The sequence below is a fragment of the Chelonia mydas genome, chromosome 5 (assembly GCF_015237465.2).
Source record: "Chelonia mydas isolate rCheMyd1 chromosome 5, rCheMyd1.pri.v2, whole genome shotgun sequence".
NCBI classification, from domain to species: domain Eukaryota; kingdom Metazoa; phylum Chordata; order Testudines; family Cheloniidae; genus Chelonia; species Chelonia mydas.
In genome coordinates this window covers 38874577-38888558 of record NC_051245.2, presented here as the reverse complement: position 1 = coordinate 38888558, position 13982 = coordinate 38874577, and the positions used below count along the sequence as shown (strand labels likewise).

Below are 13982 nucleotides of genomic sequence, written 5' to 3'. Positions count from 1 at the left end.
TCTTCAAGCATCCTGTCTGCAGAGATCCTGGCACAGTTTTTGCTAGCCCCAAAACAAGCCTGGTCAGCCAGAATAAGATTACGATATTTTACAGACACCCGGAACAATTCTAATACAGACTCTTGGGACTTAAATGGTAATAAGGCATGGATACCCTACATAATTTTGTCTTTCTGCCCTAAGGATCACATCAAAACAAGCTCTGGAATTACAGAGTTTGCAGAACAGGCCATTGCTCCAGAACCTTATAGGAAGACAGCTTCTATTAATACTAATACTGCTACATTCTCTTTCTCCACACTCTGAGTAATAAGGTTGAGGTTCTACCTTATTTTAAATCTCTGACTCCTAAATAAGATTTTCTGAATGATATCCTTCTGTAAATGCAGTAGTTGTGGCCATGTCAGTCCCAAGATATTAGAGAGACAAGGTGGGTGAGGTAATATCTTTTATTGGACCAACTTCTGTTGGTGAGAGAAACAAGCTTTCAAGCCACACAGAGCTCTTCCAAACCTCAAGAAGAGCTCTGTGTGGCTCAAAAGCCTGTCTCTCACTCCAACAGAAGTTGGTCCATTAAAAGATATTACCTCACCTACTTTGCCTCTCTATACTTCTTTAAAGAAATTTCCCACACAATACTCCAGATACTATACTAAGGGAATTTCTTGTGTCCATCAACTCAAAAAATTCATTACATTCCAATTATGTAGTCACATCATTGTTACATTACTTGTACAATAGGTAACTTTTAATCCATTCTGGATATTGCCTTCCCCCTCCCCCTGATGACAGCCAAAAGATGTTTAACAATGAATCTGTGGTCATAATCATCAGGACTTTGCTAGGGGAGTGTTCACTTACCATCTGGAAATCCCCCTGGCCAAAGCAAGTTACACATCAATTTGGAAAAGTAGCTCTTGGAACTTAATCAGTCTTTTTCCCAGATGGCTGAAGGACTTCATTCTCCTGAACAGCTCTGGGGTCATTATATCTGAAAATCCGCTATCCTGCCTCTTCAAGAGGCACTGTCAAGTCACACAAGATATAATATGGTGACTGGGACACTTCATCTCATGTGTAGACTGAATTTTAGAGTCCACTGAAATCTCAGACATTTGATGAAATTTCATTTGTCCTGCTAGTGCTCCCTAAGGCCTGGGGGTGGGGCGTGCAGGAGAGAATGCCTGGATACTATTAGGATCTACAGGGACTGGCCAGAATAGTGGCTACTAGAGTGAAACATTCTCTATAGACTGGATTTATTGTACCCAGTTAAAGACATTAGTTAGCTGAAGAACAGGTGGTTTCCTTTGGTTAATCCTATGTTCAATTAGATTTTAATTCTTTATACCCTACAGTACACTCTGGCCATTTCTTTCTGGAGCCACAAATGAGCCAATTATGCACCCAGAACATCTTTTGCATCTCAGGATCTTCCTTTTGGCTATCATGCGGCTAAGTTCAGCTTGAATGGAAATCTGTCCATAACTGAAGCAGGTCTTGCATGATGGTAGTATTTATGGGACTCTGGACTATAATTTGCCCTATTGCAGAGAACTAGGACCTGCATAACTAGCACTGACTCATTTAGAACTCACTTTACTGACACATTTGTATACATAGAATAGAATAGAATAGAATAGGAAATGGATGTGTATACCCAATACTACCTGTGAGAAAGATAAATGGGTTTCGGTCACATATACTGACATGAATTCTTCAGGTAATATTGCTGCCAATACTGTAGGCAGAGTTTCAGTCTTGAGGATGGTATGTTGTGAATAGCAGTGCCCAAGACGTCTTGAAACCCACAAAGATGATGAAATACAACCAGGATGAACCTTTCCTTCCTGGGCACTTTCCTCCAGTGCTCCGATGTCCTAGAGATGCTCCATAGCTCAGTCGATTGGAATGTTTCAGGAAATTCCTGGATTGGGGACTTGACCTTTCCTAGTGATTTCATCAAGAATTCCAAGCCACATCCTTGTTCATTATTTTCTACAACCATTTGTTTTCAGAGTTATTGTGGGTTCTCCTTTTGAATAACAAGGAGCAGAAAGCCACAAGGTCTAGCTTCCATTAGGTGGTTTTATTAATTAAGTGCATTTTAACATGGAAGAGAAAATTTGTTGAACTAAAGAGTCTAATTGCTTACCTTCCCTCCCACCATCAGGGAAAACACTTTTGTTTGCCTAAAGAAAAAGCATTACACTCCATAATAAGTTGGTGCAAAAATAATATTTGCATAGAGTCAAGTCAAAGCCATATTTGTTTTTATGACTAGTAATGGCTACTCTCGCCTGATGGTTATGACATTTTTTTTAAACAAAGTCCTGAATTCTAAAAGATCATTGCTGAAGCACATCGAACTCCTTTCCACCAGATGATTGACAACTACTTGAGCAAAACATTGAAACTTCAGTTGAGAACTTTTATCAAATTGTTGAATGTGGCACTGATTCTCAATACAATATGGATTTAATTATTTTGCTCTTTGTGGGGCTATACCTAAAGCCCATTCAGAAGCAAATTTTAAGTGGAGTGTCCTGCTACAAATATACTGAACCAGTGGGCCATGATCTGTACTAGCTGGCTGTGAGTTTCTGGGCGTAATTTAAGGTGTTGGTTTAGATCTATAAGACCCTATAGCACCATCCTACCTGAGATACAATCTCTCACCCCATGCTGTACTGCCATAGTTGAAATCTGTGGTGGTATTTCTGTTACACTCCCCGTGACGTAAACAATAGTGGGCTGCTGGCAGGATGCTCTGCATGAAGGTCTCTTTCCTGTAGAAAGCACTCCCCATTTTGTTTTACAGCGACCAAAATGTGTTGACGTGAGAACAAGCTCAACGGCACTTCTTTCTCAGAAAGCTGCTTACAAAAGTAAATATTTCCTAAGGGTTGCATACGGAAAGTGGGAGATTTATCTTATTTTTGTTGCACAGTTTTTTAGCTGCTGGTGGTATTGTTTTTGGTAGGGTGGTAAACAGTATCAAAATAAAATCTTAATAAAAATATGAAATTAATTACTGTAGACCCAAAGCATAAAGTTAGCTCTGCTTAATTTTAACTGTGGCATTTAAGTACATATTTAAAGAATTTCCTCTCCAACTTGAATTCTTCCAAAGAGAAGCATCAGTATGCTCTGGGGTAAATTCTTAAAATAAGGCAGGCATCACAAACATAGGAGATTTCTTAACAACTATTAGGAGCGTGTACGAAGGTATGAGCTGCTCATTCCATACCTTTTACTTCCCTCCATCTAATGCAGACGTATGACTGAGAAAAAACACGGGTAATCTCTGAATTTAAGATACGTGGAAGGGCAATGTAGGATAACTATGAAAATCAAGACCACTTCGACAATACTATGTTACCAAATTTATACCCAAAAAGAGATGTTCAAAAGATACAGAAGGAAGATTAACAGGAAGCGTCTAGCAATTACAAAGATGGTGGACATGTAAATCTGAAGTTAAATAGTGAACCATCTACAAAACCTTGGCTCTTTGTAATTGCAGTACTTTTCCTTGAAGCACAATTTCGATCATTAGTATTAAGATACATGGGAAGATCATAGGAGAGGGACTACGTTAAGCCTGCCTACTATACGGAACACATCTCATCAACCTTCATAATAAAATATGAAGTACTGAAATTAATCTTAGAAAATATGATAAAAGGTCATGACCAATTCAGAAATGTTAACTTCTACATTTTCTTTTATGATTTAAAATTATTCTTCTGAAAAATCCATTTGCTATAGCAATTAGTTCATTAATCTCCAAAAGCACATAAAAGTGCAGAAAATAATTAAAGGAAAGCAAAGAAATATTTGCATAACAAAAATTACTGTGTACTGTATTGTTGTAACACACGCAAAACTACCTTCACCAAACAAGGACATTCCACCGGAGAAGTAGATCACATCATGGAATGGGCCATCCAAATACTCCAAGAGAACCTGCTTCAGTACAGAAATAAAACCCGCTCCAACGGCATACCCCTAGTTGTCACCTACCACCCCCAGTGGAACCCATATGGGGTATCAAACAACTACAACCCATATTCGATGGGGACCCCATCCTGAAAGAAATCTTTCCTGAACCCCCTCTTCTGGCCTTCAAACAACCCCTCAACCTCTCCAAGCTCATCATCAGAAGCAAGCTCCGCACAGACCAGGACACACCAACTCAAAGCAGCACCAGACCCTGCTAGAACAACAGATGCAAAATTTGCAGACATCTCCATGGCTACGATTATCAACATTCCCCACAACACATCTTTCAAGACTCATGGGTCCAACACATAGAATCATAGAATATCAGGGTTGGAAGGGACCTCAGGAGGCCATCTAGTCCAACCCCCTGCTCAAAGCAGGACCAATCCCCAATTTTTGCCCCAGATCCCTCAATGGCCCCCTCAGGGATTGAACTCACAACCCTGGGTTTAACAGGCCAATGCTCAAACCACTGAACTATTCCCCCACCCCCAAAAAAAGTCAGACACTCCTGCATCCCCCAAAAGGGAAGTTGACCCTGGTCCAGCTGTGGGCTCACAGCTCACAACATGCCTATCACAACATGTGGTGTACCTCATCCAGTGTATTAAATGCCCCAATAGCAACATGGGTGAAACCAGACAAACAATATGCTTTCAAATGGATTCAAACAGGAAAATGATAAAAGACAAAAACACCACATAACCTGTGGGTGAACACTTTTCACAAAACGATCACTCTGTATCTGACCCATCAGTCTTCATCCTCAAAGGAAATCTGCACATTACTTTCAAAAGACAAACCTGGGGGCTTAAACTCATAACTGTGTTAGACACTAAAAATCATGGATTGACTGGAGACACTGGATTTATGGCTTATTACTACAATGTATAACTAGTGCCCTACCAAATTCATGGCTGTGAAAAATGCATCACAGACTGTGAAATCTGGTCTCCCCCGTGATATCTGGGCTTTTGTGTACTTTTACCCTATACTATACAGATTTCACTGCGGTGGGGGTGGGGGAGAGAAGACCAGCATTTCTCAAACTGGGGGTCCCAACGCAAAAGAGGGTCATGGGGGAGGGTCGTGATGTTATTGTAGGGGGGTTGCGGTATTGCCACCCTTACTCCTGCACTGCCTTTAAAACTGGGTGGTCAGAGAGCAGCAGCTGCTGGCCAGACACCCAGCTCTGAAGGCAGCACCCACTAGCAGTGCAGAAGTAAGTCTAGCAATACCTTATCATGCCACCCTTACTTCTGAGCTACTGCCTTCAGAGTTGGGTCAGGACCCTTACAGTTACAACACCATGAAATGTTAGATTTAAATATCTGAACTCATGAAATTTGTGATTTTTAAAATCCTAGGACTGTGAAATTGACCAAAACAAACCATGAATTTGGTAGGCCCTATGTATAACCCACAAATAACTCCCCTTCCAGCTGTTTACCCTCCTCCTTCCTTTTCTCCCTATTACTAGAGGGGTGTTAATGGGCCACTTCACCTTGAATGGTCCCTTGAAATGTATGTTAACTACTTATGGCAAACAATCCATTCCACCTTGTGTTTAGCTGTGACACTCTAAGGGCAAGTCTACACTTAAAACTTTGCATCAGTGCAGCTGTGCTTTTGCAGCGCTTTAATGAAGACAATCTACACTGTCAGGAGAGAGCTCTCCTGTCGGCATAGTTAATCCTCCCCTATGGGTGTACTTACCTCCCCTAGAGGCGGTAGTTATGTTGGCAGGAGACCTTCTCCAGCCGACATGCTGTCTATGCCATGGGGTTAGGTCAGTATAACTATGTCGCTCAGAGGTGTGGGTTTTTCACACTCCTGAGCAACGTAGTTATATCCATATACATCTGTAGTGTAGACCAGACCTCAGTAAGTTTCCCAGACCTGAAGAAGAGCTCTGTAAAAGCTCAAAAGCTTGTCTCTCTCACCAGCATAAGTTGATCCAATAAAAGATATTATCTCAACCACCTTCTCTCTCTAAAAATTACTGCAGTATTTTTAAATTCTCAAAAGAGTTATACAAAAAGGTGAAGAAAATCCACTTCCTAAGGATTGAACCCCCTAAAGTTTCAGCAAGAAGTTATATTTCACTGACACACATATAAACCTACCCCATCCATGTCATTACTGCCTGATTGGATAACTTACTTCAAGACACACACAATTTGAAAATTTACTACCTGAATATTAATGATTTGGAATGGAGCCATTAATTCTTTATGTTCTCCTGAGTAGCAAGTAGGATTATTATCTGATTAAGCAAGTAGAATAGTCAGCTATTCTCTACACACAAACGCAATGTTATTATTTGATTTGGTGTTAAGCTTTGAGGGGCTTTTATAAAATCAGTGACTGTGCAGTCTTGATGGAACACTATGAAGTCCAACTCAGTTGATTTTTTTTTTTGCAATAAGTAAGCTAATAAACTATATATAGCTGAATTATATTTCCAAAATTAATTGTCAAGTAACATTCAGTTGCTAAGCAACTTCAGTTAGTTCTACATTTTAATAGCACTCACACTGCATGTATGAATATACATCATATAGTCTCCAAACATAAGACCCACGGAATCTTTTGTGAAACATATGCCTCCAAGAACATACAGTCTCATAAATAAAAATTACACCATGGAGAATAAACAGATATTTGTGCAGAGATACCTATCAAAATTAGCCTACCAACCAGCAAATATTTTGGATGAAATTTCGGACCCATTGAAGTCAATGGCAAATCTCCAATTGACTTCAACTGGTCCAGAATGTCGCCCTTTGTCTTTAACTAGGAAACAGTTTAATAAAAAGCATCATCTGCAGTTTGTTTCTTTGCCTTTTTAAGTACAAAGCACTTAAAATGTTGATTGATTTAAACACAATCAGGGTGCAAGAAAATGGGAAATTCTTTAAGTCAGTCAAAGCTTGTTCAAGCTTGTTCAAGCATTTTGAATAGTAAGAATTTTGATATCTCAACTTCTTACAGCCTTAGTTATCTTATTAATAGAACATGAACAACGTTGTTAGTATAGCAAACAGAATCCTTATTATGAAGACTCACCAAGAAGGGCAGACATATTCTGAAAGATTCGCAGCAGCTCAGGAGTAAGACAAGGGCTATTCTCCAATGTCACTAACCTAAGAGTAGATTAAATACAACATTGGTTATATTTAGTTCCCTGTTTCGCATAATAAACATGATAAGAGGAACAATTTTGACAGGTGTAAAAATATTGTAATCTTCTAGTATCGATATAAAATCTCTCCAAATGAAGAATGCTACAATTATTTGAAATGATTATCTTTCAGAAGAGTATTTCCCACGCTGCTGGTCTGTGGAATACTTGCTTGTTCTGTCATCTCAAAAGAATGGGGGAAAGAAGGAAACATTTTTATGCCTCTCTATTTTTGTTTTTAAATGATGACTGTTTGAAGCTGCTCAGCAGTTTGGAATGTTCAAAGTATCCACATGGGAGGGGGATTAATGGGCAGAGTGCAGGTAAGGTGGATAAAGTTGCATGCTACATGCATCAAGACAACATAGTAGCATTCTAGACCTCTAAGAAATTTCAAAGAGTCACCAGTTAAAGAAACCCATGCTACAGAAATGTCTCCTTATCCCCTCAAAATATCGTTGTTCTGAGGTGTAATATCCTGCATTGGTGATAATCAGGTGAGAGCAGACTACATTCATCATTCTGTGTTCCAATTTATAATTCCTGTGGATGGAAAGAATCAATGAAATTTCTCATTATGTTTATAAGCAAAGCACATGATTAAAAAAACACTACATGCTCAGACAGTCAAACCTTCTGGATTGTTCCCAACACCAGCACTGCTATAAAATGTCCAAGACCCATGAATTGGTAAACTGAAAGGGTATTATGGCACTTGACTTAGAAACAGAATCAAGCACCCTATGTTTCACGATTACTGCATCCAGTACTCCCATAAAAATGTTTTTAAACTTACTGTTTGTTATAGATAAAAAAGCTTGTTTAGAGACTGGCATATGTGGTTTGTAATTGGGGTGCCAATTTATGCCATAGGAACCTCTCACTACAGAGGAGGGCAGTAATTCAGCTTGAATCACTATTTTTTGTCTTTAGAATTTTATCTACCTCTGATATTATCAGCAACTCATTCTTCCCAGTAAACCTGGTTACTGAGGTTTTTTTTTTTTTTTTTTTTTTTTTAACATTAATTCATTCAACAGACAGCAGGAGTTCTTGAAAATTATTAACCTGTATTTCACCCCTTAAAACTTAGCATCTCCTCCACTGGTCAAAGCAGCAATAGTCCATAGTTTGCTTGATCCCAAATCTGAGCTTGCCACATGGTCAGTTTAGTGTACATATTACATATATGTTTCTAAGCAAGTCTTTTTTTTTTTTTGTAATAGTGATAGAAATGTTAATGTGCACTGTTCTCTTCTCTTGGGGAAAATAAGAAAAAAAATAAAAAAAAATCTGCTGACCAAAGTTCTTCCACTTACCATAATTCCAAGCCATCTTCCAGAAGATAAACATGTGGAGGCTGGGAAACATCTGTACTTAGCTGAATAATTGGAAGTAGGAAAGGGTAGAGGTTCTTGCTCTCTGCTCCTAATCCCTGCAGGAGGAATAAACAAAAGAACGTAAAACAATTTAAAAAAAAATCTGATCTGAAACAGAAAATTCAAGATATTTTCTTTTTAGGCCACACCTATTTTCTACCATTACTCATTACACGAACGAAGTCAGCTGGATTTCATTTTTGATAATTAGTAATGGAACACAACAAATTCTAGCATACTGGCACTAAAAATAAAACCATAAGCCTAGCACACACAGTCGCTACATTTTTATGCCACATATTACACTAGAGCATATATATATAAAACCACACACTTTAAAATGTCTTGGGCAACAGACACACCAGCAAAACAATTTAGACTTTCACTACTTAGGGAAAACTGATTAAGATTTGTCTTTAGATCCATTCAGGTTTAATCTTTAAACCCACTGGGAGAGTAGAAGCAGCAGCATTTGGGGATGGCCTGTTCTCTTCTCTTTGAGGTGAACATATGAGAAAATAAAAACTAATGGACTGACGAGGAAGAGAGGCTGGGGTTTCACAGCACCTTCCATCTAAGTCCTACCACCCATATATCCCTCTGCAGTTAATCACCTGAGTCAGGAAATCCCACCACCACTTTTTAGAGGATAAGGCCTAAGACAGGTTCTGGGGCTTACTAGAGCAGCATCAGCAGAAGGATCTCAAACCAGACTTTGGAACTACACCTTTAACCCGATATAACGCGACCCGATATAGCACGAATTCGGATATAATGCTGTAAAGCAGTGCTCCGGGGGGGGGGAAAGGGGGGAGCTGAGCGCGCCGGTGGATGAAAGCAAGTTCGATATAACACGGTAAGATTTTTGGCTCCCGAGGACAGAATTATATCGGGGTAGAGGTGTATATGACTAATGATATACAAACTAAAATATATCAATTGTACACAGCAAGTAAATATAATTATTATATCACTCCTGATCCCTCTTCAAATATTTAGAGGACAGTAAAATTATGAAAAGTTTGCAAAACTGATTATAAACAGTATACACATTTTAAAATCATTTCAATGTCGATCATGCTTTCTCTAGAAAAACTTTAGAGTAGCACAGATGGAGCCTATAAATACTTAATGGAAACAAGAGGATACAAAATTTGAAGCAGGGAAAGCTGTCAAAATTTACTTTGTGGATTTTATCACACCTTAAAGCTTTTGAAATGTTCTTGAAACAGGAATAATATAAATTCTTCTAACAAGGATTCATATTTATAATGACAGTTATTTTTCTAATAACTAATATAAAGAACGACCTCTACTTGTGGCTATAAGGCACAGAAAACACAGCACACAACCTAACACATCTTTAAAATCAATTTAATCTAATCTGGGACTAACATGCCTTAATTTTAAAACATGGTTATTGTATATTCTCACTACGGAGCAGAATTAAGGAAGTTTGATATAGTAACTCTCCATTTCCATAAGCTAATGTTTGGATTTATTTTATGCTTTAATTTTATCTCAGAAATTCCTGGGTGAATTCTTGTTTTTGTAATAATTATACCTTGCCTGTAACATATTTCACCCTAAATTACTGCATTGTACTCTCAACCTTAACTCTATCTCAACAGTTCCTTTCTTTGACTATAAGGTGGTATGGAGAGATACCTACTCTGGACTTCCTCTTTTCCGATAATAGAGATGAGGTACTATCAGAGATTGACGTGTCAGAAGAAAAGGTGCTTGGAGAAACTAATATTTTGGAAAGTAATAAGTCACCAGGCCCAGAGGGTATACATCCAAGAGTTTGAAGGAGTTTAAGTATGTAGTGGCTGAACTTCCAACAAATATATGCAATCTCTCACTAAAAACATCTCCTGCACCACTGTAGCAAATGCTGTACTTATATTTTAAAAAAAAAATCTAGGGGTGAACTGGGAAACTACAGTCCAGTAAATCTTAAATCTGTACCTGATAAACTGGTTGAAACAATAATTCAAATTCAAATGATAAAACACCTCAATCTCTGATACTACCTTATCTCTATTATCAAGTTACTCCACTCAAGCTAGCCTAGCTCGAGAGAGACCAAGCTCTAGAGCAGGGGTGGGCAAACTTTTTGGCCCAAGGGCCACATCGGGGTTGCACAACTGTATGGAGGGCCGGGTAGGGAAGGCCGTGCTTCCCCAAACAGCCTGGCCCCCACCCCCTATCTGCACCCTCCCACTTCCCGCCCCCCTCAGAACCCCCAACCCATCCAACCTCCCCCGCTCCTTGACCCCTGACCGCCCCCGCCCCTAACCACACCCCAGGACCCCACCCCCATTCACTCCCCCTGTTCCCTGACTGCCCCAACCCCTATCCACACCCCTGGGACCCCATCCCCTATCCAACTCCCCCTGCTCCCCGTCCCCTGACCGCCCCCTCCCCCCCAAGAACCTCTGCCCCATCCAACCATCCCCTGCTCCCTGTACCCTGATTTCGCCCTGTGACCCCCTGCCCCTTTATCCGACCCCCCTGCTCCCCTCCCCCTTACCATGCCAGAGCCAGCCATGGCGGGCCAGAGCGCTGACGGCTCAGCGAGCTGAGGCTGTGGGGGAGGAGGGACGGCAGGGGAGGAGCTGGGGGCTAGCCTCCCTGGGAAGGAGCTCAAGGGCCAGGCAGGATGGTCCCGTGGGCCAGATGTGGCCCACGGGCCGTAGTTTGCCCACCTCTACCTTCTGTAGCCAGGGCCGGATTAAGACATTCTGAGGCCCTAAAGTGTGTCAAGTGTAAGAGGCCCCATACCATTAAAAAAATAATTTATTATTTTCACAGAAAGGACATTTAATATATAAACACGAAAGCTTTATATTTGCATATATACAAAGTCAAAGTTGTAAAAACAGAATAATAATCTAACTAAAACATGTCTTGCAATATGCTTGTTTACATTATAAAATAGTTTCAAATGAACATATTTTTGTCTATGATTTCTTAATTAGTAGATATGAAAACTTTATATCTACAGCAACACAAAAGCAGTTACAGTTACACAGACCAGCTTACCTAATGGAAGCAGTACAACCTACAGTATGTCTGTTTGCACATCACATTAATTTTAACACTGAAATTTAAAACATTTTCTTTCATGATTTTTGGAGAGCAAAGTCATTGATGACATCCTCAAATGATAAGCTACGGAGTTTGTCACTTTCAGTGCACAGAATGCTTAGGGCAGATGTCTGTCTAGAAAATGCTGCAAGAAAAGCTCTCTCTCTTCGCGTTTGCTTCTCTGTCCGCTGTCTCCCCCAGAGCCACTAATTAATCTCGAGTAAACACCTTGGGGACACAGACTCACGCATATAGCTTGTTGTCAGAGAAAAAATTTACCAGAAAAACGACTGGTAATCAATAGACAGACATTGAGAAAGTGAGGAAAAACTAGCCTATATTCAAGCAAACATAATGAATATTATAGGCCTTAATAGCCTATAAATCATATATTCAGATAGTTTGAAATAACTTGCTCACCAAGTACTCAGAATATTTTGATATATATATATATCTTCCTTCATTTTTCTCAAAACCCTTTATTTATCCTTTTGTCAGCACTCTCTGATATTTACTGTGAAGGTTCCCAAAACTGACGGAGGGAAGCCAACACAAATTTATTCTCCTCAAGATCCACTTGACCCAAGTCCATAAGATGCTCACCTGCAAACTCAATCATGTGAAGCATGGATAGTGCATGAAGCAGAAGGTGGTGTGCACACTAAAATACACAATTGTACATATGTACAGATCAAAAAAGAAAGAACACACTAACACTTAAGAAAACAAAGAAAAACAGGAATGAAGACACTATATGACTGAGCGTGCTGGACCGTAAGCAAAAGATGGCGGCTTTCCAGCTATTACCAGCCAAGGGGGACGCTATACATGACATCACTCCCAGCACAAGTCCCATACGAGTATGAGCTCGGCAGGATTTCTTCACGACACTGCCATCTCCAATTTCACTTTTTCCCCGATTTTATCGGTAGTGAGATTATTTATTTATTTAGATACGTTATGAAGGCACAGTCAGAATTTTACCAGTAGCAGCTGGCCAACAAAACACTGCCTTAGGAGACTGATAGCAGATTTACTCGTAGAAATACTAATTTTACCAGTGCAATTATCATTTTTTTCTTAGCCTTGGCCTCCTGCCTGCCAATAATGAACAATTAGTGAAGGGTAAGGGTAGCCAGATGTATATATTTTTGTCATTATTTAGAGAGAATCTTCTTTTCCCCAGATCTCCTTTATTTATCAACCGATTTTGATAAAATTTGAAATGGAGTCAGTTTCTTTATTTTTTAGAGGCCCCTCATACTGAGAGGCCCTCAACTGTAGCTTAGTTAGTTTATGCCTTAATCTGGCCCTGATTAGAGCTACACAGAGGAATTTGATAAGCATCAAAGAGTGATTGGATTAGCATCTGTTGAGCTGCTATAACTCGAGCTGCCGTATTTCCGCTGCATTACTAGCTTGATAATCAGCAGCATTTGAGTTTCAACCCTGATAGGCCAGCTAACTCTAGTTTAAAGCACCATTTGACTCAATTTAGAGATTTTTGTTTGTAGATGGGAATTAGGCTAAGGGCAAACCTCAAGCTCAAGCTAACTGTAGCCAATTAGTTCATTTTATCCATTTATCATTATGTTATTTAGTATTGTGATCAACTCATATGCTATTTCATATATAATCAATGTATGCTAAATAGATTTAAATTGTAAGAATATATATGTATAAGATTGACAAGCATTTAGGAATAATGAGCGTCTATTAGGTACATGAGTAAAACATGGCTGGAATGCAAGGCCAATAGGCTGAGGCATGTAAGATTTTAGCTTAGCCATACTGGGGCGTAGGCTTAAAAATGTCTGAGATGAATGTGTGACCTAGGAATAACCCTATGCTAGTAGTGTTACAGGGTTACTGTAAAACAGTGGCTCTCAACCTTTCCAGACTACTGTACCCCTTTCAGAAGTCTGATTGTCTTGCGTACCACCAAGTTTCACCTTACTTAAAAACTACTTGCTTACTAAATCAGACATAAAAATACAAAAGTGTCACAGCACACTGTTACTGACAAATTGCTTATCTTCTCATTTTTACCATATAATTATAAAATAAATTAATTGGAAAATAACTACTGTACTTACATTTCAGTGTATAGTACGTAGAGCAATATAAACAAGTCATTGTCTGTAGGAAATTTTAGTTTGTACTGACTTCACTAGTACTTTTTCTGTAGCCTGTTGTAAAACTAGGCAAATATCTAGATGAGTTGATGTACACATACCCCTGGCTGAGAATCAATGCTGTAGAAGTTGTGCCAATACGCGATGTAGACCGCAATGTACTGTCCAAGACCACAAGACACCTGA

The 13982-nt window shown here is 39.4% G+C and overlaps 1 protein-coding gene across 8 annotated transcripts in view; it reads right to left on the bottom strand.

The window, feature by feature from the left end:
• The window catches only part of IPO11 (importin 11), a 295900-nt gene that overhangs the window by 155094 nt on the left and 126824 nt on the right, over positions 1-13982 (bottom strand). For all 8 annotated transcript variants that reach the window (XR_006291241.1, XM_043547525.1, XM_037902875.2 and 5 more), the window contains 2 exons: positions 8509-8624; positions 7075-7151 (listed from right to left, as the gene is read on the bottom strand). Coding sequence is in view for 7 of the 8 variants with exons in the window: in XM_043547525.1 (XP_043403460.1) it covers positions 7075-7151; positions 8509-8624 (193 nt within the window). In the remaining variant the exon portion in view is untranslated. The remainder of the gene's footprint in view (positions 1-7074; positions 7152-8508; positions 8625-13982) is intronic.